Below are 21,961 nucleotides of genomic sequence, written 5' to 3'. Positions count from 1 at the left end.
CAACGAGAGAAGCAGAGGCTGCAGCGAGAGAAGAAGTGAGAGAAGCAGAGGTTCAAAAGAAATATGAAGAACTTCAGCTACGACTTAAAGCAGATGCGGCATCGAGAGAAGCAGAGCAGAGCAAAAAGTACGACGAACTTCAACAGCAGATTATGATGAAGATGTTTCAACAGTCGCAACTTCCGCCGTCATAGTGTATATTGCATAAATATTTTTATCATTTTAACTTTTAACATTTTTGTAAAGAAAAGTATGAATTCACTTTTATTTATTGATATTAATATTATTTTATTCTTTTAATTTGAAATATTATATAAATTTATTGTTTTTGGCTGGTTTAGATCTGGTTGCTTTTGATTTGTTGTTGCAGGAGGGCTGAAAAAAATAAAAAATTTTATTTTACAAAAATCCCAAAAAGTGGCATTTTTTCTAAAAGCGCCGCTAAAAGTCATGTTCTATAGCGGCGTTTGTGAAGTAAGCGCCGCTAAAGAACATTACTTTTAGCGGCGTTTGTAGTGAAAGTGCCGCTAAAGAACATGATCTGTAGCGGCGTTTTTTACCAAGCGCCGCTATAGAACATTACTTTTAGCGGCGTTTTTGTTTAAGCGCCGCTAAAGAACATGATCTTTAGCGGCGTCTTTTTTTAAGTGCCGCTAAAGGACATGATCTTTAGCGGTGCTTTTTTGTAGCGCCACTAAAGAACATGACCTTTAGCGGCGTTTTTCTGTAAGCGCTGCAAAAGTTAGCGATGTTGTCGTTAGTGGCATTTTTGGTGGCGCTTCCACAAGTGCCGCAAACACCTTTAGTGGCGTTAAAAAGCGCTGCTAAAGGCCTAAAAAAAGCCGCTAAAGACCTGTTCTAGTGTAGTGTTAGAAATGCTCTCACCCATCGAGCAATCTCTCTCCCTGTAATGATTTAGTTAAACTAGACTTTGCAGCTCGTTTGGCGAACGTAAGATTTCAAGGTGAAAAAAAAACTTGGATGCTTTGATGAAGCATTTGGGGATTCTACTTCCTTGTCCACCATCACCCTAGACTATCTCGGTCTGGATTCCTTGCAAATCAGAGGAGTTTCCTTTTTTTCTTTTCATTTATCTTGTGAGCAATATGCTTTGTTCTACATTGAGGACACTGTAAATTTTAGGTGTGAGAGATTTTTAGTCTTCAATTCATATATGCTGATTTTTGTTCTGAAACCTTGAGTCTTTTGTTTGATATCTTGGAATACCTTGTAAGTTTTGTATACATTTTTTATTTGAGTTGTAATGCATGAGGGAGATGAGCATAATTAGTATTTTCTTTAAAATTGTTTGATGGTATTTATTTGGTTTATTGATTGAAAAGTGCACAAGACTTAATGCAGATTAAACGCTTTAGTGAGTTTTTAAGCCTAAGAGCAATTCATTATACTTTGCTCCTTTTGTTTTTTTTAGTGTGTCAAACTTACTGTGTTTATTCTAGAACTTGCTTGTGAATGCATTTTGAGACAACATTTTCGGATTGATGCTTTAAGATGACAAGGGAAATTAGGTTTAACCAATTCTTAGACTCTTAAAAGACCTGCCCTTGTGTCTTCCTTTTAGTTAGCCGATTTGAGCCTATTTTCCATTTTCTTTGTTTTTAACACAGTGTTTAACCCAAAGCCTTTTATTTGTTACCCCTATTTTTATAAGTTTACTGAGACAAGAGGGAAAGTGTTGCATGGTACATTCTTATTTTTTTTAAAAAAAAACAAGAAAAAAAAAGAATTGAAGTTTTTTCCTTTAACGGAGAGAGAATATTTGGGGAAATGTTTGCTAAAGCAATTAAATTATTAAATGTTACTTCTTCAAAATCCTTAATGCTTAAATAAAATATGGGAATAAATTTCAAAGCTTTTTATAGTGTATTTTGTGTTGTTATGTGGTATTGATATCATGCAAGTAACTAACTATTTGTCTTGATTGTGAAAGCCTTAAAATTTTCCTTTTACATACCTTACCTAAGCCCAGTTTCAACCCTTGTTAAGCCCCTTTAATTTTTGCTTCATATTCATGTGTAGTTGTGGAGATTTGATTCATTTGCAAACCTCTGGTAATATCATGCTATGTTTTGATCTTGAGAGTTAAATGCCACTTTGAGAGTATTGAGTGAAACCATATGAGGGTGTTAAGTTTTGTCGCATTTGATTTTGATGGAATAATGAGATGCTTGATTTGTTGTTACAAAATTTATCCTACGAGTGCTTATTCTCTTGATTGTCACTATGATTCAATTCGTAGATGTGTGTTCAACTTTATTGTTATTCATGGATATTGAATAAAAATGAGGTAGAGGGAAGAGTTGGTATGTTGAGTGGGGGTATGCTTGAGGACAAGAATAAATTAAGTGTGTGGGAATTTGATAGGTTATAATTATATATACTTTGTTGTGTTTAATTCCTTTATATTCTAGTTAAATTGTGCACTTAATTGTGGAAATTGTGTTTATCTTGATTTAGGAGGTGAAGTATGGCTGCCATGGTGAAAATCAACTGAAAAGCATGTTTTGGGAATTCCATGTTAAAATCAAATCTTTTGGAAGAAAAATAAAAAAAATGGGCAAAAGATCATTTTCCATGTGACTGATGGCCGGCTGGAAACTGACGAGATGAAAGTTGGACTTTTGGAGCTAAATTTGTGATGGACCCATTTTTGTGTGATTTTCATTATTTTGGAAAGAGTTGGTCAAAGAAACTGTCTCCTATATAGGATTTTATTTCCTGTTATTTTTAGCTTTCTATGTTGGATTAGAATTCTATTATAGGAAGTTTGTTTTGATTAGGATATATCTTTTGAGGTTTTGACTTTCTATATAAAGAGTCTGTTAAACTCTCTTAAGGGACGACTTATTTTTATTCTTCCAACAACCCATGTGAACTTTTCCATTATGTGTGGCTAAGTTTTTATTTGTGATTCAAATGTGAATCAATTCAACAATGATTTCGTGAGGCTTGTGCTAAACCGAAACTTCTTCTTTAATTCAAGTAATATTTATTTCTTGTTCTTATTCTTATGAATTTTTTATGTTGATTAAATTGATGCCTTAATTCAATATTGAATTTTCTATTGATATCCATGAGTTTGTGATCCGTAATTGTCATGAATGATTTATATAAGTAGCAACATGTGTGTGTTGTTGTGGCTTTCTCAATTACATAGCTTGCATGATATCCTCCAGGGAAATTAATGTACAAGATTAATTTAACTGTGGCTACCTCAATTAACTGATTTTGGTTTAGTCTTTCTCATGATTCTTAATGTTGTCATTGAATTTAATATGGAATGCTATCGTGCCTTGTTGTTTAGTGGTAAGTTTTGATTCGAACAATTAGTCAGAATCAATTATATTAGGAGAACTAAACTTGTTGCAGCTTTTCCAAATAAGAAGACTAAAGAAATTGGATAAGAGAAAGTAATTTTTAAGCCTATTATCGAAATTACAATTGGATGAAATTTACACCTTTCAATTGGAAGTTTGGAAGATTTGATTCTCATTAATTTTAATATTCAGGTTTTAATTAATTTCTTGTTTATCATTAATTTTAGTTCAATAATTCAAAACCCCCCAATTTTACTCTTCTTGTCTAAACTCTGAGATTCTAATAAATTTAGCTTTCTTGGGATTCGACTTGATTGCACTATTTCTACAAGTTAATTTAGTGGAATCAATATCTATTTTGAAGGGATTCAACAACTTTGTCAGTCTGTGAACCGATCGATGAAGTGATTGGTTGTTGCTTACTGCTGCAAACATAGACATACACATATGGATAGCAACCATCCCCTTTAGTTTCCTCTAAAAATATCTTTTTGATAAATTATCTTACTACCAACTTATATTATGGAAGTGTTTGTAAGATTAAATTGAAGTTTGTTAAGAAAGGTGAAAGATTGGATATTTTGTTTATGAAAAACATGAAATAAAAGTTTGACGAGTAATAGGATAAATATTGTGTAGTTTTGGCATCCACATTTCAAGTTTTGAAAAATGTTAGAAAATGATTTTGAAGCAAAGATAACTTGTATTCTTCATCACATTGGGGCCAAGGAAGGTTACTAGTCACCAGCAATTTAGTCCAAGAGAAATTGATGAAAATCTTCAACTATTTCTTCTCTCTTCGTTTAAATGGTTTAATGGATAACAAGTTTTTATGTATTTTTATTTTTAAATATAATTAAATAAAAAAATTAAACTCATTTTATTTATTTAATTAACTATTTATTTTAAACATAAAATTTTTAAAATATTCTCTTTAACAAATTGCTATTCGCGTCCACCTTAGATTTTGAATCTCTCAAACTTAAATTCTTGGGATTTTTCAAGGAGAAAGGGGATCAAAATTGAATTATAAGTTTTTGAAAGGTCAAATTATAATTTTATAATAGATTACTTTATGATTTCATCATTTTTAAAAAGATTAAATAATTTCTTTTTTTATTTAAGAGAGATAAAGTACAATTCTACCATATATAAATTTACAATTTAATCATTTTTAAGGGATTAAATTGTATTTCACCTTGCTTCCCCTTTTGCATTCGTTCCTAGTTGTTGACAAACCACTATGCATTTACCTATATTTTGCCTGATTAAAATTAAATATTACAAAATTATACATTTAATAATGATGGTTTTAAAAGTTAAAAATATTATCAAAATATAATTTTTAAAATACTGTTAATTATTAAAAAAAGTTATTACTATTCTTTTAATAAGTATTTTAAAAATTAAAAATATTTTTAACTTCTTAAAAATATAATTTAAAAATATTTAAAAATAAAATAAAAAACAATCAGTTAATTAAAATTCTTTAAATAATAATTTAAATATAAAAATAGTATTAAATATATTTAACAGTTTAAAAACATATTTAAAATTTTAAGATATTGTCAAGAAATAAAAAATGTTTAATTTTTACTTTAATTTTTAGCCAAATTTTTTTTATTTGATTAGAATTAAAAATGATTTAAAATGAATAAAAATATATATTCTATGTTTTTCATTTTAATAAAGTTAATTTTATTAATTGTGTATGATTGTGTTAAATACGGTAAATTTTCAAATTTTAATAGATTTTGAGGCCAATTTTTTTTTTAAAATTTGTTTCACGGTTTAATTTTTCAAATACTTTTTTTTACTAATAAATAAAAAATTAGTTTCACTATAACTCATTGATGGGCATCGAAACCACCAAATATAAATTTCTACGACAAATAATAGTAATTAGCAGTATAAAGCAGTAGGGTAGAATCCACAAGGACTGGCTATCTAATTTCGCCTTTTTTCGTGACTACAATTGTTGTCGCGGTTATAGTCGTGCCCATGACCTATGTGTAGAAATGCTAGAAATAAAAATAAAAATGGGGGGTTTAATTGATTAAGATAATAAAATAAGGAAATACAAAATAAAAATAAAAACAGATTCGAATATGCAAAAATAAATTGAAGAAAATAAAATAAATGGATAAATAAAATATTTTTAAGCTTAGCTTTAGTCTCGGTGTACTCTAATCTTGAATCGATCATTGAAATAAATCTTCCCTTCCAAGCAATAAGCTGGTTATAACGACCAAGAACATCCCGACCGCCAACTTTTCCTTATGTAGTCAATTTCGATACAACTTGCAAACCAGCTCTTGCCAAATTTCTAACTGTGATACACGTGTTCGCAATTTAAGATTTCGGTAGCCTTGCGATCTGAAAAGCCCAACTCGAATCAATGGCTTCAACCGCATGGGTCATTTAAATCCGATCTCTATCCCCCTTGACGGAATCCAACTGGCTTTTTCCACCTAGACACGTCAATTTGTTTGTGGGAATTCGGACACAGCACGACCGCTTCGTCTTCCCAACTGTACGCCAAACAACTCTAACCCAACGTGCACTTTTTGAATCGAAGCTGAATCAACTTTAAGGGACGAATTTGTACTATCTCATAACCAAAGAGATAGAAAATACTGCACTGAGAGGTTTTTTGAGCGGATTTGTATTTCACGATTGTTTTGTTAGAGCAATTTTCAGACTAAAGCTAAAAAATGTTTAGTTAATCATGAAAAGATTCATGCTTGAAAGTAAATGCTTCAAGTGAAATTGTGGAAAGTGGAAAGTGGAAAGGGAAAGGGCCTTGTAAGGTAATTAAACTAAAAAGTTGAAAGTAAAAGAAGAAAAAAAAGGAATGAAGCATTAGTATAGAAAAGTGACGAATTGAATGCCAAAAGTAAAAGTGTGTGTTTAATTGGCCGTAGTCACTAGGTATTTACACACATTTTTAGTGCTAAAATTTAGCTAGGTTTTTCCTAAATATTATCACTAAATAATCCTAAATATTATCACTAAATAATTCAAATTTTAAAAATTAAATTTAAACTAGGAATTAAATTTAAACTAATTACAGAGTTGTAATAATATAAAAAAATCCTTCAATATTTATCCAGCCACTTTAAAAAAATCTTAAACCCTTCAATTTTTATCCATTCATATTTAAGTCTTCATTCTTTCAATCAAGCCCTCCTCTTTGCTTTTTGTTCTAATTTAGCCCATTTTTGTAAGAGTTTGAATTCAGCACACCAACTTCATTCCTAATAAGAAAAATCCAAATCTAATAGCATTTTATCCGATAATTAGCCAAAAACAAATATATTTAAAATACGAATTTATCTTGCTACCACGCATGGTAAATGAATCTTTTTATTCTAATTGTAAATATTATATGGATTTTTATATAAAAATTCATAATTACATGTATTAAATATATATTTTTAAAAATTTAATTTGTGAAACGAATTAAAAATTAAAGTTTATTATGTTACAATTTATGCTAATTGAATTTTATTAAAATAAGAATCATTTATAGGATTGAGTTTCTAAAAAAATTAAAAAATATATTATAATTATAAATAGATTTCATAAACAATAAATTAATGGATTCCATAAACACTTTTTCATCTATGTTTAATTTAGGAAATTGTATATATCATATACATACAATAATTTAAGACATTTTTGTCTAATAAAATATTAAATTACAAAACATATAAAAGAAATTATAAAATGATTTAACTTTATTTATGATACCAATCATAAAGTTAAATTTATACAAAATTATAAAATATTTTTAATATATTTAAATTGATACATACAATCAAATTTGTGCCGTAAAAAAACTAATATATATAATATAACAATATAGAAAACTATATAATGATGACAAGTGGTGCATCATTCTATTTTATTTACTTTTTATATTTTTCCAAAGATAATTTGGATTTTTTATTATTACATAATTTGGATTTTTTATTATTACTCATAAAGTGTGTTATTTATCTAAGTTGTTTTTTATTTTAATTAAAAATAATTATTGTTTTAAATTTTTTAATTATTATTAAATTAAACTATGATTAAATATTTTTAATGTAAATACATGTTAAATATAATTTTCAAGTTATTATATATAAGTTTTTGTAATAAGATTTTATTTGATGGCAATTACATTTTTTTCTCTTCTTTTCTTTTCTATATTTTTTTTCTTAATCAATTTTATCCTATCATGTATTGATGTTACGTTCAGTTGGAGTACTATTTTTACGCATGATTTAGTTTAGAAATAAATTAATTTAATTGGTAAATATTTAACCACTCCCATGACACACTTTTTTTTTTGTGAAAAGAAATATTGAATTACATGAACTACATAAAACAACCATTAACTTTATCTACTTGTAATAAGTCTGAAATTTCCTTAGGAGCCTCATCAATGACTCGTAAGCTTGATTTCTAGCTTAAACTAAGTTTAGCAAGACGATTCGCTACCAAGTTCTGATTTCTTAGAATATGCTTAATCTTCCACTCCCCTTCTGATTGCATGATGCGCTGCGTTCTTCGAAGTACAGTAATTCTTGAGTCTTCCGAATCCAAATCAGCCAAATTTTAGGCAACTTCAAGGTTATCAGTCATGATGATGATCCGTCTATATCCCTTATTTAGCAAAATAAGGATCCCATCTAGAATGCCCCAAACTTCAGCCTCAAATGGAGAGCATACACCTAAGAATCAAGTGAATCCCACTATCCAATTTCCATCATGATCACGAGCCACTTCTCCTGTTGCAGCATGTCCACAATCTCTTACCACAACCCCATCAGCGGATAAGTACACCCAAATCATCAGAATTATTCGTGGAATTCAAACTTTGATTATTATTTTTGTGACCACCGAAATGTGATTCGTATTGATGAGCCCAACAACTAGAGACTTTCACCACTTCAGTTGCTACCCAGGAAATATGCTGGAAGATAAATAAATTTCTATTCTTCCAGATAAGCTAAGCAATTAATCCAAATAGACATGACCAAGTGAGACCACTACATTGCAATCTTTCATGAAAACAAAGGTTAAGAATAAGCCAATCCTGAAAAGAGGCAGAAAAAAACCTTTGTTTTAGCTGATCTGAAATCACAAGCATCCACACATCTTTTGCGGAAGGATAATTTCGAAGAACATGCGCCAAATCCTCAAAGTCATGCCCACATAAGGTACAAGAGTTGTTGTGACCAATTCCCTGTCTAGTACGTTCCAAATTAGTAAGAAGTCTTTGCTTAAAAGCTAACCAAAAAAAGACTCTTACTATCTGTGGACCCAGATTGAGAAAACTCTTGACTCTAATCGGACCAATATCACTCTATCCGAACTGAAATCTGGGTGTGGAGGGGGGATACTAGTAATCCTACTAATCACATCTTCAAATACCCAGACATGAAACAGATCCAAGTTCCAGCTTCCATCTAAATTGACCATCTCCCAAACACAACAATCCAAATCAAGGTTAGAAAAAAATGGAAATTTTGAGATTAAAGGGCTCGTACTTGGAATCCAAGGGTCTATCCTATAACGAGTACTGGCACCATATTCAATAGACCAAACTAGGTTCTCACGAAGAAGTGGCCATATCTTAGAAAGTGATCTCCATAAGTGAGAGCACTAATTCTTACTAATAGATTCTGGAAACTATTCTTTCCAACCATACTTGGATCGGAGAATGCGAACCCAAAGCGCATTGCTTTTAGAAACAAGGCTAAAACTAATCTTTATAAGGAAGGACAAATTTTGGTCGTTTAAATGTCTGAAAGCAAGCCTGCCCCGAGCTCGTGGTTGACATATAGAATCCCATCCCACTAAAGATATTTTAAGATGACTATCTGAACAGCCCCAAATAAATTGTCTAACCAATCTTTCAATATTAGCACAAACACCTTTCGGAATCTTCAATGACTGGATAAAATAATTAGGGATGGAAAGAAGAATTGATTGAGCTAAGGTATTCTTCTTACTAAAGATAACTTCCTGGCATCCCAACTCTGCAATTTCTACCTTACCTTATCAACAACAAAATTCAAGGTATTCTTGGTTACCCTATTGTGCAGAAGAGGAACACCTAAGTAAGTGTCAAGATTCTGAACTTCTTGGAATCTGAATAACTGACTAATTTGATTTCGTTCATCAATTTAAGTATTCTTGGAGACGAAAATATTACTCTTTCTAACACTGATTCTGTGACTCGAAATCTCACAAAACTGAGAAAGAATGCTATCCAATAATTATGCTTGGCTAAGCTGAGCTTTGCAAAAGATCACCAAGTCATCAGCAAAGAACAAATGAGAAATTGCAGGTCTTGTGCGTGAAAGACAAATTGGCACTCAATTACCAACTTTTATTTTAGCTCGAATAAAATGGTCAAACCATTCTATGCAGAGCACAAATAGGTAGGGTGAAACAGGACATCCTTGACAGATTCCCTCTAATTAGTTTGAATTTCTAAGTAGGCACGCCATTCCAAAGAATTTTCATAGAAGAGGAAGAAATAACTGACATAATCGCATTTCGTAAAAAGAGAGGGATCCCAACTGCAATCAAGAAATCACTTAAAAATCCCAACTAACTCTGTCATAAGATTTCTCCAAATCCAGTTTAATAGCCATCCACTTCCTCTCCTTCCGATTGCACCACATAAAATGAATAACCTCTTGTGTTAATATAATATTATCAGAAATGTTTCGCCCAGTTATGAATCCAACTTGTTCCTGAAAGATCAGATTAGGAAAAACCACATTAAACTGATTTGCAATCACTTTCATCACCAACTTATATAGAATAGAACACAAACTAATGGGCTGAAAATCACTGAAATTCTCAAGACTCTCTTTTTTAGGTATAACCACAATCAACGTATTGTTCAAATCCAGCTTAATCGGCCTACCAGCAAAGATATCTTTAACTCACTGACACACATCATTCCCAAGAATATCCCACTGACTTTGGAAGAAATGAGCATGGAAGCCATCATTTCCAAGAGCTTTCAATGGAGCCATATTGAACAACGCCCTCTTGATCTCCTCATCAGTGATAGCAGCTTCCAAAAAAGTAATCTCTAAAGGTTTAAGACAAGGGAAGCCATCATTAAGAATGTCCCTCAAGAAAAGGGAAACCTCACCATAGAGTCTTTCAAAGAATCCCACTGCCTTAGATTGCAGGATGCCATGATCTGAACACCATTCCCCATTGTCAATACGTAAGGTAGTGATTTGGTTAAATTTCCTTCTCCTAATTGTACGACTGTGAAAAATTTTTGTATTCTAATCTCCCAATTAAAGCCAATCGCATCGAGATTTTTGTCTCCAATGTAAGTCTTCATGGTCAATAATGTTTTCCAACTCATCCCTAATTTCTAACTCTTTTTTAGCTAAATGAATAGAGGTAGAGTGCTCTAAGGCATTTTGAATATTGTTGAGCGATCTCATGAAGTTCTGCTTACGAGTACCCAAAAAGCCATACACATTCCTGTTCCAATCTTTAATAGAATAAGTAAAATTATTTAAGGACTCAACCATATTACTTGCAAAGTTCCACTTTTCTTTGACAAAATTGTGGAAATCATTGTGCTTCATCCGTCCTGCTAAAAATCTGAAAGGTCTGCCTTTAGGTAGACTAAGATTCGGTCTAGTAGATGCCGATGGTCTGACTTAATGTGAGTGAGGTGCCGAACTAGACACTGCAGAAAAGTAGTCACCCATGCGTCATTTGCTAAAGCCCAATTAAGTCTGACAAGAGTACCATCTCGTTTCCAAGTGAAAGGAGGTCCACTATATCCCAAATCCTACAACTCACAAGAATCAACAAAATTACCAAATAAATCACAACGCTTACCTACGGTAAATGGGCTCTTCTTATTTGTAAGAGATAATATGGCATTAAAATGCCCCATAATTAACCAAGGCATAGATTGATTTGGGATTACAGATTTTAACCCCTCCTAGAGAAGATTTCGTTTTGACCTATTTGGACTGTCATACAGAAAAGAAATAAAAAATAATTATTGGGAATAAGATTATCAACATGTAAAAAAACAAATTGTGGATGATTTCGAATGTTTGAATTTGAATAAAATCCTTCCTCCCCACCCAGATACCACCTGAAAAACCAACGGCTTCAACCTGATGCGAGTAATTAAACCCAATTTCTCAATAATAACATTAGCCTTTTTACCACTCACTCTCGGTTCAATCAAGCAAATAATATTAGGCTTGTGCTCAGCATTATATTTCCAAAAAGCTCGAATAAAATTCCTGCTAGCACACCCTTGACAGTTCCATGTAAATTTTTTTAGATTTAACCCCATAATAAATTAATTTAATGCTAAGAAAATTAAAGTACAACAAACCTCAAAATTAAAGAAAAAATACATAAAAAAAAATAAAAGAACGGTAAAAAAAAGCCTTACTGCCCAGGAAGATTAACTCCCTCGTTCTTCTCAACAGATTTATTGAGCATTTCAGAATCAAAATTGGCTTTGGAAGAAGCTGAAATGCTCTCTGCAAATTGTTCCATTGATTCCTTCAATGATGCTCGTTGAGATCCAGAGTTTTTAAACGAGTGTTGTTACCATGAAAAATTTTGTTATGTTTTTTAGTAATTCCTCTGCCTTTGTTTTTAAGTCCCTTCCCCGAACCGGAGAAACCCATCGGAGACAGACCCAAGGTGTTGTTCGAAGAAGGAGCACCGTTTTTGTTAAAAGGGTTTTCAAGACTTCCCACTTCCACAACCACTTCATTTCTGTCACACCCATCAATCCTCGAAACTGCCTGAACTGTTGAAGCCTCGCCATCGAGATGAAGACCCATCTTGGCGCTAGTGTCGCTTTACAATCTGGCCGCTGCAAGGGGTCGACTGCAACTACCAACAGCAACAGGGTTATGCTGGGCCACTGAAACCGGACCAAGCTAATCCAGCAAACCCCAGGCCTGACTATCAGAATTATCCCCAAGGCCCAAGCAGTTGAACGGCTCCTTAATAACCGGTCAGTTTTCATTTATGCCGTTGAGAGTCAATCTGGACCCCACATTTGGCCCAACTGTCTCTTTAATAATCGGGCCAAGATCAATAATAGAGCTTACCTCTTTTAACTTACCTTTATTACTATTTTTTTTTACTTAGATCTATTTGACCGTTATGATGAGAAACAGATTCTTTCCTGAGAAGATTTCCATTTATGATTTCTTTTGGGTTTTTTACAAAAATATTATAAAAAAATAAAAATTTACCAAAATATTATAATTTTTTTATTTACTAAAAAATATATAAATTTTTTTATTTACCAAAATATATTAAAAAAAATCTGCAAAAAAAAAATCTAACCGATGTGACGGTACCTTAGTCACGCCAATGGCATTGGCGGCACCAATGGTGCCATATTGATTGGCGGCACTATTCGTATTATAAATCCGAGATCTGTCCAGCTGAAGGGAGAAAAAAAAAGAGTTGTTACAGAAAAGAAGAGAAAAGGAGAGAAAAAGAATAGAAAAAGAAGGTATATTTTTAAAAAATTTTGATTATATTGTTGTTATTATTTTGTATATTTTGTAATATTTTTTATTTTAGTTTAGTTATTAAGATTAATAAAACTCAAAATAATAGTATTAGTTAGTATTATTATTGTTGTTGTTGTTGTTGTTATTAGTATTAAGATGTTATTAATGTATTAAGATGTAACTTAGTAATATTATTGTTAGCAAAAAACTAGTATTATTATTATGGTTACTTATTATTTTTACTTACCAAATTAAAAATTTTAGTGTGTATTATTTTTCGTATAAAATTATTAATATTATTAGTGTGTTAGTTATAAGGATTAGTGGTTAAACATTAAATTTTTTTAAGTAATTTAGTTACCGTTCGAGAATTTTTATGAGATTTTATTTTTTTGATAGATTAAATATTGAAGATAGATGCTAAGTTTCTTGTATGCGTTTATTTCGATGGAGTCATCTTAACAATAAGTGTTGGATGTGTATTTGAATGTCGGCAACAAATAGCAATGAGATTTAATAGAAATGTATCATTCGATGAAATGAAGGCAATGATTAATGCAAAAATTCATAGACGTTGTGGGAGAAGGGTATCAAAAATTTTCTACAAGTTTCCAGTTTCGACAAATCCAGTCAAATTCGTCGAAATGGAACTTGTAGACGACGAAGACGTAGAGACAATGGTCGATCTCTACTATGGGAATGAGAGTGAGAAGAATGCACCAATTCACTTATTTGCTGAGTTAGTCGGTATGGAGCAAAATGAAGATGTTAATGCATCTGATGAAGAATACGGGGCTGAAGAACCGCGGATGGTGGCTCCAATATCATACGTTGATAGTGAATCAACTATGGGTAGGATGGGTATCGACCTGAATATTACACCCGATGTTGACATGGTTGGTGGTGAAGAAGAAGGTGCCGGCGAAGAAGAAGGTGGTGGCGATCATTGGGATGAAGAGGTCAATAGTGACGTTGATCCCGATGTGGACGATGTACCTGATGATATTGACAATGAAGATGTCAACAACGATGAAGGCATTAACGCTTCTTCGGTCGGGGAGCAGATGCGGCGTATTGTGATACACAATAATCCTGGGCCACACATGTCGCTCATAGACCTCGACGCAGCGTATGTAGCTGAGTTTCTAGAGTACCCTAAAATAGTTCATTCTCACGGGCTGGCCGTAACATCTGGTGATGATGAGTTATTCATAGGCCAAAGATTCAGCTGTAAAGAAGAGTGCGTATATGCCATTAAACGGTACAACATGAAGATATCGGTGGATTATAAAGTCTCCGTGTCTACTCCGACAATATATGTTGGGGAGTGTTGGAAGGCAGCGGAAGGCTGCAATTGGCGGGTACGAGCTGCATTCATTAGAAGTTCACAGATGTGGGAGATACGAAAATTTGTTAGTCCTCATACATGCACATCAACACGTATGACAGAAGATCATAGAAAACTTGATTCGAAAACTATTTGTATGTGTATCATGCCAATGGTGAAGGACATGCCGACCATTAAAGTTTCGGTACTCATTGCGGAAGTGCAAGCATGATTCCAGTATCGAGTCTCATATCGGAAGGCATGGATAGCTAAACAGATGGCGATGGAGCAATTGTATGGGGATTACGATTCGTCGTATAACGAGCTTCAAGGTTGGATAGCTGCTATGCGGAAGTACGTATCGGGGACTATGATTGAGTTGCAGACAAGTCCATATTACGGCCCGGATGACCAGTTACAGCAGGCAAAAAGAATTTTCCATCGGATGTTCTGGACGTTCGATCCATGTGTGCGGGCATTTCCCCACTGCAAGCCACTTGTGCAGGTGGATGAGACCTGGCTGTATGGAAAATATACACAGATACTGCTTCTTGCAGTTGCTCAAGACAGTAACAGAAACGTGCTCCCGATAGCATTTGCTATCGTAGATAAAGAGAACATGGAGTCTTGGGAATTCTTCCTCACAAATCTGCGGAGGTATGTTATTAGGAACGATAACATTTGCATCATCTCCGATAGAGGGAAGGGTTTAATTGCAGCTATTGGGCGTTCCGGTGTGCCGTGGAGATCCGTTTACTGCATTCGTCACATTGCGTTTAACTTCCATAAAGATTATAAGAATGCAGACTAGAAGAGACAAGTCGTGGCAATGGGTAAATGATAACCTTATCTTTTTAATATAATTTGTAATGTTTGATGTTATCGACTTACTAGAACTTATTTTTCGTATACAGCGTACGAGTTAGAGCCACATATTTTCCGGCAAAGAATGATCCGACTTGAAAGTGGCATGGAGGGGCAACAAACACATCTTTCCGACAATGGTTGCGCATAATGGAGCCGTGGCAGTGGGCTTAAAGTTTTGACGAGGGCTTTCGTTATGGCCACATGACCACAAACTTAGTCGAGGGGGGATCAACGCTGTCTTGTTGAAAACACGTCATCTTCCGATTGCATCGGTATTTTCTGCTACTTTCTACAGGCTGGCTATTTTGATGCCAAGAATGGGTCAGCAGCAAGTCGACCAGATTCAAGCGGGACATGTGTTTGTAGAACATGTCTGGGATGCAATGGTCGTAAACCATCGGTTGGCGAGGTCAATGAACTTAGAAATATATTCACGACGACTGGAAACGTTTCGAGTTACTGAGAACATCGGTGGTCAACCTAGGTCCTACGGAGTTGATCTCTGAAACAGACGGTGCGAGTGCAGGAAGTTCGAAACACTTCATTATCCCTGTGCGTATGTCGTAGCAGCGTGTGCTAAAGTCAACCTTGATGCTGAACAATATGTCGATGATGTGTACACGCTGGAGCGCACATTGCGTGTCTAGGAGAATGAGTTCCCCGTCCTGCCGGACCTATCTACGTGGGAGGTGCCGCCGATCACTTTCGAGCTTGTCCCAGACAGAGGGCTACGGAGGAATTCAAGGGGTCGTCCGCAGTCAAGCAGAATCCGTAATGAGATGGACATTAGGGAGAAATCTGACGGAAAGCGTTGTGGAATATGCAGGTTATGTGGTCATAGCCGGAATAAATGCCCTAACCGAAACTTTCATGTTGGGCAGTCGTCAGGATCGGGTCGAAATTGAGCTAATGTTGTAAAATTTTTATGTATATTGTTATAAAAGGTAATTTTATTAATAATAAATTTTTTATTCGGCTAATGCTTACGCTTAAATTGTATCCAAATTGTTTGCAGATTAAGTTATAAAATACCATGTGCGCATTTGGAATTATTAAGATTATATCGAAAATAGAGGCATTCATAATTCGATTGAGCTTTAATATAATGAAAAAATAGAATAATGGATATTTATACATAAAATTCAGAAGTAAGCAATAACTAAAATACAAATATTAAATTTATACAAAAAGTACCCTAAACCCCTAAAATTGATAGTTCAATGGTGTTGTCCGGGGGGTATATTTACGCGGAGGTCGACGCTCACGGCCTGGGCGACAACTAACATCCTCATCGTCCGTAGGTGGGGGCGTGGAAAACATAGAGGAAAGGTCCTGTTGCTCGTTCGCCGTCGACGAACCTGAACCATCATGAGTCCCATAATGCTGCGGATACGTGTCAGACGGGCCAGGCATGCCGTACTGCGGCCGGGGGGATCCAAACAGTTCAAACTCGTAGGCGTATTCGCCCTCTACGAAGCTCGGATAATATTCACCGCCCACCAAATCCGGACGATAGCCATGTGAATCCACATTTGGCTGTGATTGTCCGGGATCTAGCTGGGGGTCCTGCTCGGGCTCTGCCTGTTGCGGAGAATAATATGCCGTCGAATCCGGATCTAGCGCGCTCGCTGCGTCTGATCCCCAAACTTGCTGCACGTAGGGGGATTACAGTCCATTGCCTTCCAAGTAAATACGGCTTCCCGCAGCTATGGTACCATTGTGCATACTCCAATGATGGTTGCAGGTCGGTAGCCATAACCATCTGAGGAATTCGACGCAATCGATCGTTCCACAGTGCGACGTATTTCCGGTGCTTAATTCCCCAGTCCAATTGAACTTTTCCTCTCTTTGTCAAGCCGTGATCATCCCTCAATTGGCACGGCGAATCCGGGATAGGTTGGATGCAGCCAAACTGCCGAAGCACCCGATCGCTGTGATACCACTCAGCGACGTTGAAATTTATAATTGGTGTGTTAGTACACCATATGTGGGAATCGACGAGTGCGGACGAGGGTACAACATTTGTAATTTCTGGCCTCCGGTATGGCATCCATATAACCTGCATGAGTAATAACATTGTAACGAGTTCGACTCATAATATGTGAGTAAGGTATAGAAATAGAATAGATGTCACAAATATTAGAATAGCCGCTTACCCCTTCCCGGGCATGCTGTTCAATCCTGAGGCGGTATATCGGGACATCACTCGACTTCCCGATGCCTGGACGGGTCGTCCACCTACAAAAAATAGTATAGGGTTTAGGGTTGGTAACATTACCATATATATTATGACTAAAAATAATGACAATTTATATTTTATCACCTGAGTGGCAGTGGATACAGATAGGGTTGATGACTAACACGTGCCAAAAACGGCATCCGATAAAGCGCCTATGACTGCAGTAGTATGAGGCATCCGCCGATGTCTTTAACTTGCGGCTCTGTCGCCCGACAAAGCTCCCGGTACAACGTTGCTAGAACGGCGGAACCCCAACTATACAACCTAGCAGTGGAGAAATCAGCTAGCAGGGGCAAGTACGGCAAATGCACACTGTTGTCGTTTGCATCAACATGAGTACTGCCCCTATCATATGCATGATGTACGCTCGAGCAGTGCACATCAACTCACCTTCAGTGGCGGTCGCTGATAATCCACATATTTTGGCTTTTAGCCATGTAAATTTTATGCCGGAAAAATATTTATCACCATCCTCTGGTGACTCTCCTAAGAGTTGATAGCAAACTGCAGCCAGATCGGTGAATGAAGATACTCCCGTTACGGGACTCCCGTCAATTGGGAGCCCAAGCTGCACTGCAACATCTTCTAAGGTCACTGTGCACTTCTCGCACGGAAAATGGAAAGTATGGGTCTCCGGACGCCACCGCTCCACTAGCGCAGATAATAAATCAAACCGCAAGTCGGAGGACCGGATCAATGCTACTGACCCAGATCCGGCTAGCTCCAGGTACGGCATAAATCGTGCATCCGGAGCTATCTTTAAAACACTCACACGACCCCTTAATACTCGGAACGAGTCCTGATAGTGTAAAATTACAGAAAAATATTACGATAACATAATTTATTTGTATATACTGCGTATATCGTTTTTAAATAAATAGAACTCCTGATTAACAAATAATAAATTATACTGCGTTATTAGCCGCATCAGAGATGTGTCTAATATCGCTTCGTATCAATCGAGCCATTGCGATGCCTGCAAGTTGAAAAAAAGTTAGTAGAAAATTCTTACTTTGGCCATTTATTCATAATTTTTTCTCCGCATTTTATTACTTTAAAAAATATCATAATTTCTAATTTTATAATTTTACATTATTTCAGTGCATAATGTTTGAAATTTATTACTCTAGTGTGTTATTTAAATTAATTTGGTGTAAAAAAATAACCCTTACCCCTGCCCTTTGCTCGTATTATTTTCTCGATTTTTATTACTTTAAATAAAAATATATTATTCTTGTATTTTATTATTTTATATTATTTCAGTACATTTTCTTTGAAATATTTTGTATTAATTATTTTTGAATTTTATAAAAGTTAGTAATACACTCTTACTTCTGCCATTTGTTCGTATTTTTTTCTCCGCATTTTATTACTTTAAAAAATATCACAATTTCTAATTTTATAATTTTACATTATTTCAGTGCATAATGTTTGAAATTTATTACTCTAGTGTGTTATTTAAATTAATTTGGTGTAAAAAATAACCCTTACCCATGCCCTTTGCTCGTATTATTTTCTCGATTTTTATTACTTTAAATAAAAATATATTATTCTCGTATTTTATTGTTTTATATGATTTCAGTACATTTTCTTTGAAATATTTTGTATTAATTATTTCTGAATTTTATAAAAGTTAGTAATACACTCTTACTTCTGTCATTTGTTCGTATTTTTTTCTCCGCATTTTATTACATTAAAAAATATCATAAACTTAGTCTTTTTATAATTTTACATTATTTCAGTGCATCATATTTGAAATTTATTAATTTAGTGTGTTAAGGGGGAATAAAAGAAAATAATAAATAAGTAGGAATTAAAAGGTAATTAGCCACATATTTGTGCTGCCTTTTTTCCCCTCCATCACCCTTTTTTTTCCTCTATTATTTTGGTAAATAAAGAAAAAGTTTATAATATTTTGGTATTTTTTTTGTAATATTTTGCTAAAAAACCCGCAATAAACCCTTTCCCCTACCCTTTGGTCGTATTATTATTTTCCCGATTTTTATTACTTTTAATAAAACTATATTATTTTCGTATTTTATTATTTTATATTATTTCAGTATATTTTGTTTCAATTATTTGTATAAATTATTTTTGAATTTTTAAAAAAAATTTACTAATACACTCTTACTTCGGCCATTTGTTCGTATTTTTTTATCTGCATTTTATTTTTTTTAAAAATATCGTAATTTTTTATTTTATAATTTTACATTATTTCAATCTATTACATGTGCATTTTTCGCATTTTTTCCGCATTTTATTATTTTCGATAAATATACAATTCCCGTTTTTTCTTTTCGTATTTTATGTTTTCTTAAACATACTTCTTTGTCATTTTACTTTTAATGCTATTTTCCTAAAATTTTAATTTCAAATTCCTAAGTAAATTTCATAAAAAAATCCCTAATCAACATACAATATACATACCATTATTTTTTCATTCTAAATATATTTCATAAAATATATATGCTAAATAAAATAATAAAATAACTATAATGTACATAACATAAATTTTAAATACACAAATATTACAAAAAAAATTAAATTTATAAATAAAATTACTTTTTTTTTCTTTTTTTCCTTCCTTCCCTCTTTTCTTCTTTTTTTTCTTCTCTTTCCTTTTCTTTCCTTCTTTCTTTCTTTTTTCTTCTCTTTTCTTTTCCTTTTCTTCTTCTTATTTCTTTCTTTCTTTCTCTTCTCCTTTCCTTTTCTTTTCTTCTTTTTCTTTCTTTCCTCTCCTTTCTTTCTTTCTTTCTTTCTTTCCCTCTCTTTCTGCCCCCCACCACCGACCCCCCCATTATTAACTGGTGCCGCCAATGGTATTGGCACCATTGGTGCCGCCAATGGTTTTGGTACCTTTGGTGCCGCCAATACCATTGGCGTGACCCCCGTCACATCGATCTGATTTTTTTTGCAGGTTTTTTTTGTTTTTTTATATATTTCGGTAAATAAAAAAATTATATATTTTTTGGTAAATAAAAAAAAGTTATAACATTTTGGTAAAAATTTTTTATAATATTTTTGTAAAAAAACTGATTTCTTTCCCTTTAGCACGCTGAGAATCAGACAAATCTCCCTCATAATCATCTTTATGCAAATCCCTATTATTTAGGACCCTAAAACGAGATAATTCATTTTCACTCTCTTGGTTACTTAATGAATTCTACACATTCTCTCTAAATTTCCGCCTTGATTTCCTTTCAACGATCATCCACGGCCTGAAATTTGCGTCTTTCTTCTCCGAATCGTCCACGCTGTGTTTCGATTCTCCGATGTCGTATCAAGCGAGTCAGTTTTCTTTTCACCAGTGAGACCAGAATTTCTAAATGTTCAAAAATTTTACACATAACCATACCTCCCACAATGAAAGCAAATGTAGATAAAGATTCATATTCCACATTCTGTTTTCAACTATTGATCAATATTTAGGAAACCAAAGGTTTTTCCATGTCAACGTAAACAACCATTCTAGCAAAACGCCCCCTAGCTCTGCTATCTGTGTTCATATCTAACTTGACCACTTTTCCAACCATTTCCTTTATTTCTGTAATAATTTTATGGTTGTACAAGTAACTAGGTAAGCCAAGAAATCTGATCCACGCCATCACAACACTTGGGTAAGCCTATGTGGGGTCAAAAGCTAACGTCCAAGGCTAAACAGTCAAATATTGACCAAAAATGGTCCAATGATCTTCAGAAAGAACCTTTTTCACAATCTAGCTTATTTTAAAATTTGACTAGGAAATAACCATTTTCAATATCCATCATATGTAAAGGTGCTGAGGGTCTCTACAGGTTATATATTTCATTCTGAAAAATAGAAAATCCAATATTACGACCAAGAAGTTTTAAAATCACGGTATTCTCTATACCTTGAATGAGGATTTGGTGAATCATATCCGAGAAAGTTATAGAAGGCACACCATTCACAATTGATTTCTGAATGTCCCTGTATAGGAAATCAAGATCTTCTTTTCCTTCCGATCTATTAAAAGCATCATTTGATGATTGGCCGATGAGCTTATCTCTCCACAAGGTAGGCTGTACCGAAGACAGATCGATCATCATGTCGTTACTCGTACCATCATCTTCCCCTCTAAATTAAACCTTTTTAGGAATCAACTCCTCCTCAATGGATTTTTCATAACCATAATTTTCACAAAGAGAAGACATCTTTTTAGGAATATTCCTATGAAGATGGAGTTTTAAGAAACTAAAAACTAACAAATGTCTCATGACACGCTTTTAGAAAAGATAAGAACATAATTTCACTTATTTTGAAGAGGTCTTATTTTTTTGCAAGAGTTTTTATTTATCTTTCTAGTTTCAAGTTTAAACTTGTACTAATTATTATTTATTTTATGTCTAACTATTGTAATACATATGTAATAAATACGTTTTTTTATCATCGCATATTTATTTAGTTTATAATACATAGTATACTAAATTTGTTTTAAACTCACCCTTATTCACTTTCCCTTATCATTGTCTAATATGAAAGTTTTGCTTCATAATTGTATGTTCTTATTAGTTTTAATTTTCTAATTAGTATTGAAATTGTAATTTTATACAAATATTTAATTTGCTATTATTGTTTAACAAATTTGCAACTTCAAAGTAATTAATCATATCAAAAGTCCAATGTTGATTG

The 21,961-nt window shown here is 33.6% G+C and overlaps 2 protein-coding genes and 1 long non-coding RNA gene across 3 annotated transcripts; 2 read left to right on the top strand and 1 right to left on the bottom strand.

Annotated features, from left to right (window-relative positions):
- The first annotated feature begins 2,851 nt into the window (after positions 1–2,851).
- LOC121219201 (uncharacterized) lies at positions 2,852–3,954 on the top strand. Its single transcript, XR_005915858.1, has 2 exons — positions 2,852–3,003; positions 3,703–3,954. It is a non-coding gene; the product is annotated as an uncharacterized lncRNA (long non-coding RNA).
- Positions 3,955–13,431: 9,477 nt separating this feature from the next.
- LOC121219200 (uncharacterized) lies at positions 13,432–16,123 on the top strand. Its single transcript, XM_041096902.1, has 2 exons — positions 13,432–15,037; positions 15,119–16,123. The coding sequence occupies exon 1, from the start codon at positions 13,522–13,524 to the stop codon at positions 14,434–14,436; it is 915 nt and encodes a 304-aa protein (XP_040952836.1). The 5' UTR covers positions 13,432–13,521; the 3' UTR covers positions 14,437–15,037; positions 15,119–16,123.
- Positions 16,124–17,462: 1,339 nt separating this feature from the next.
- Positions 17,463–21,378, bottom strand: LOC121219159 (protein MAINTENANCE OF MERISTEMS-like). The gene is made up of 4 exons (XM_041096844.1): positions 21,183–21,378; positions 18,222–18,286; positions 17,701–18,109; positions 17,463–17,593 (listed from the first exon to the last, which is right to left on the bottom strand). Exons 1-4 carry the CDS (start codon positions 21,376–21,378, stop codon positions 17,463–17,465), a joined length of 801 nt encoding a protein of 266 aa, XP_040952778.1.
- Between the last annotated feature and the right edge of the window lie 583 nt (positions 21,379–21,961).

This window comes from Gossypium hirsutum, chromosome D07, assembly GCF_007990345.1.
Source record: "Gossypium hirsutum isolate 1008001.06 chromosome D07, Gossypium_hirsutum_v2.1, whole genome shotgun sequence".
NCBI lineage: Eukaryota > Viridiplantae > Streptophyta > Magnoliopsida > Malvales > Malvaceae > Gossypium > Gossypium hirsutum.
This window is presented reverse-complemented; position numbering and strand designations above follow the sequence as displayed.

Excerpts from the sequence above, each read along its gene's own strand:
- LOC121219200 (XM_041096902.1), top strand. The coding sequence starts at position 13,522 with ATGGAACTTGTAGACGACGAAGACGTAGAGACAATGGTCGATCTCTAC.
- LOC121219159 (XM_041096844.1), bottom strand. The coding sequence starts at position 21,378 with ATGATGATCGATCTGTCTTCGGTACAGCCTACCTTGTGGAGAGATAAG. Across the intron at positions 18,110-18,221 it reads CTGATGCGGCTAATAACGCA|GACTCGTTCCGAGTATTAAG; the intron begins GTATAATTTATT and ends TTACACTATCAG. Across the intron at positions 17,594-17,700 it reads ATCAGCGACCGCCACTGAAG|CTGATTTCTCCACTGCTAGG; the intron begins GTGAGTTGATGT and ends TGCCCCTGCTAG.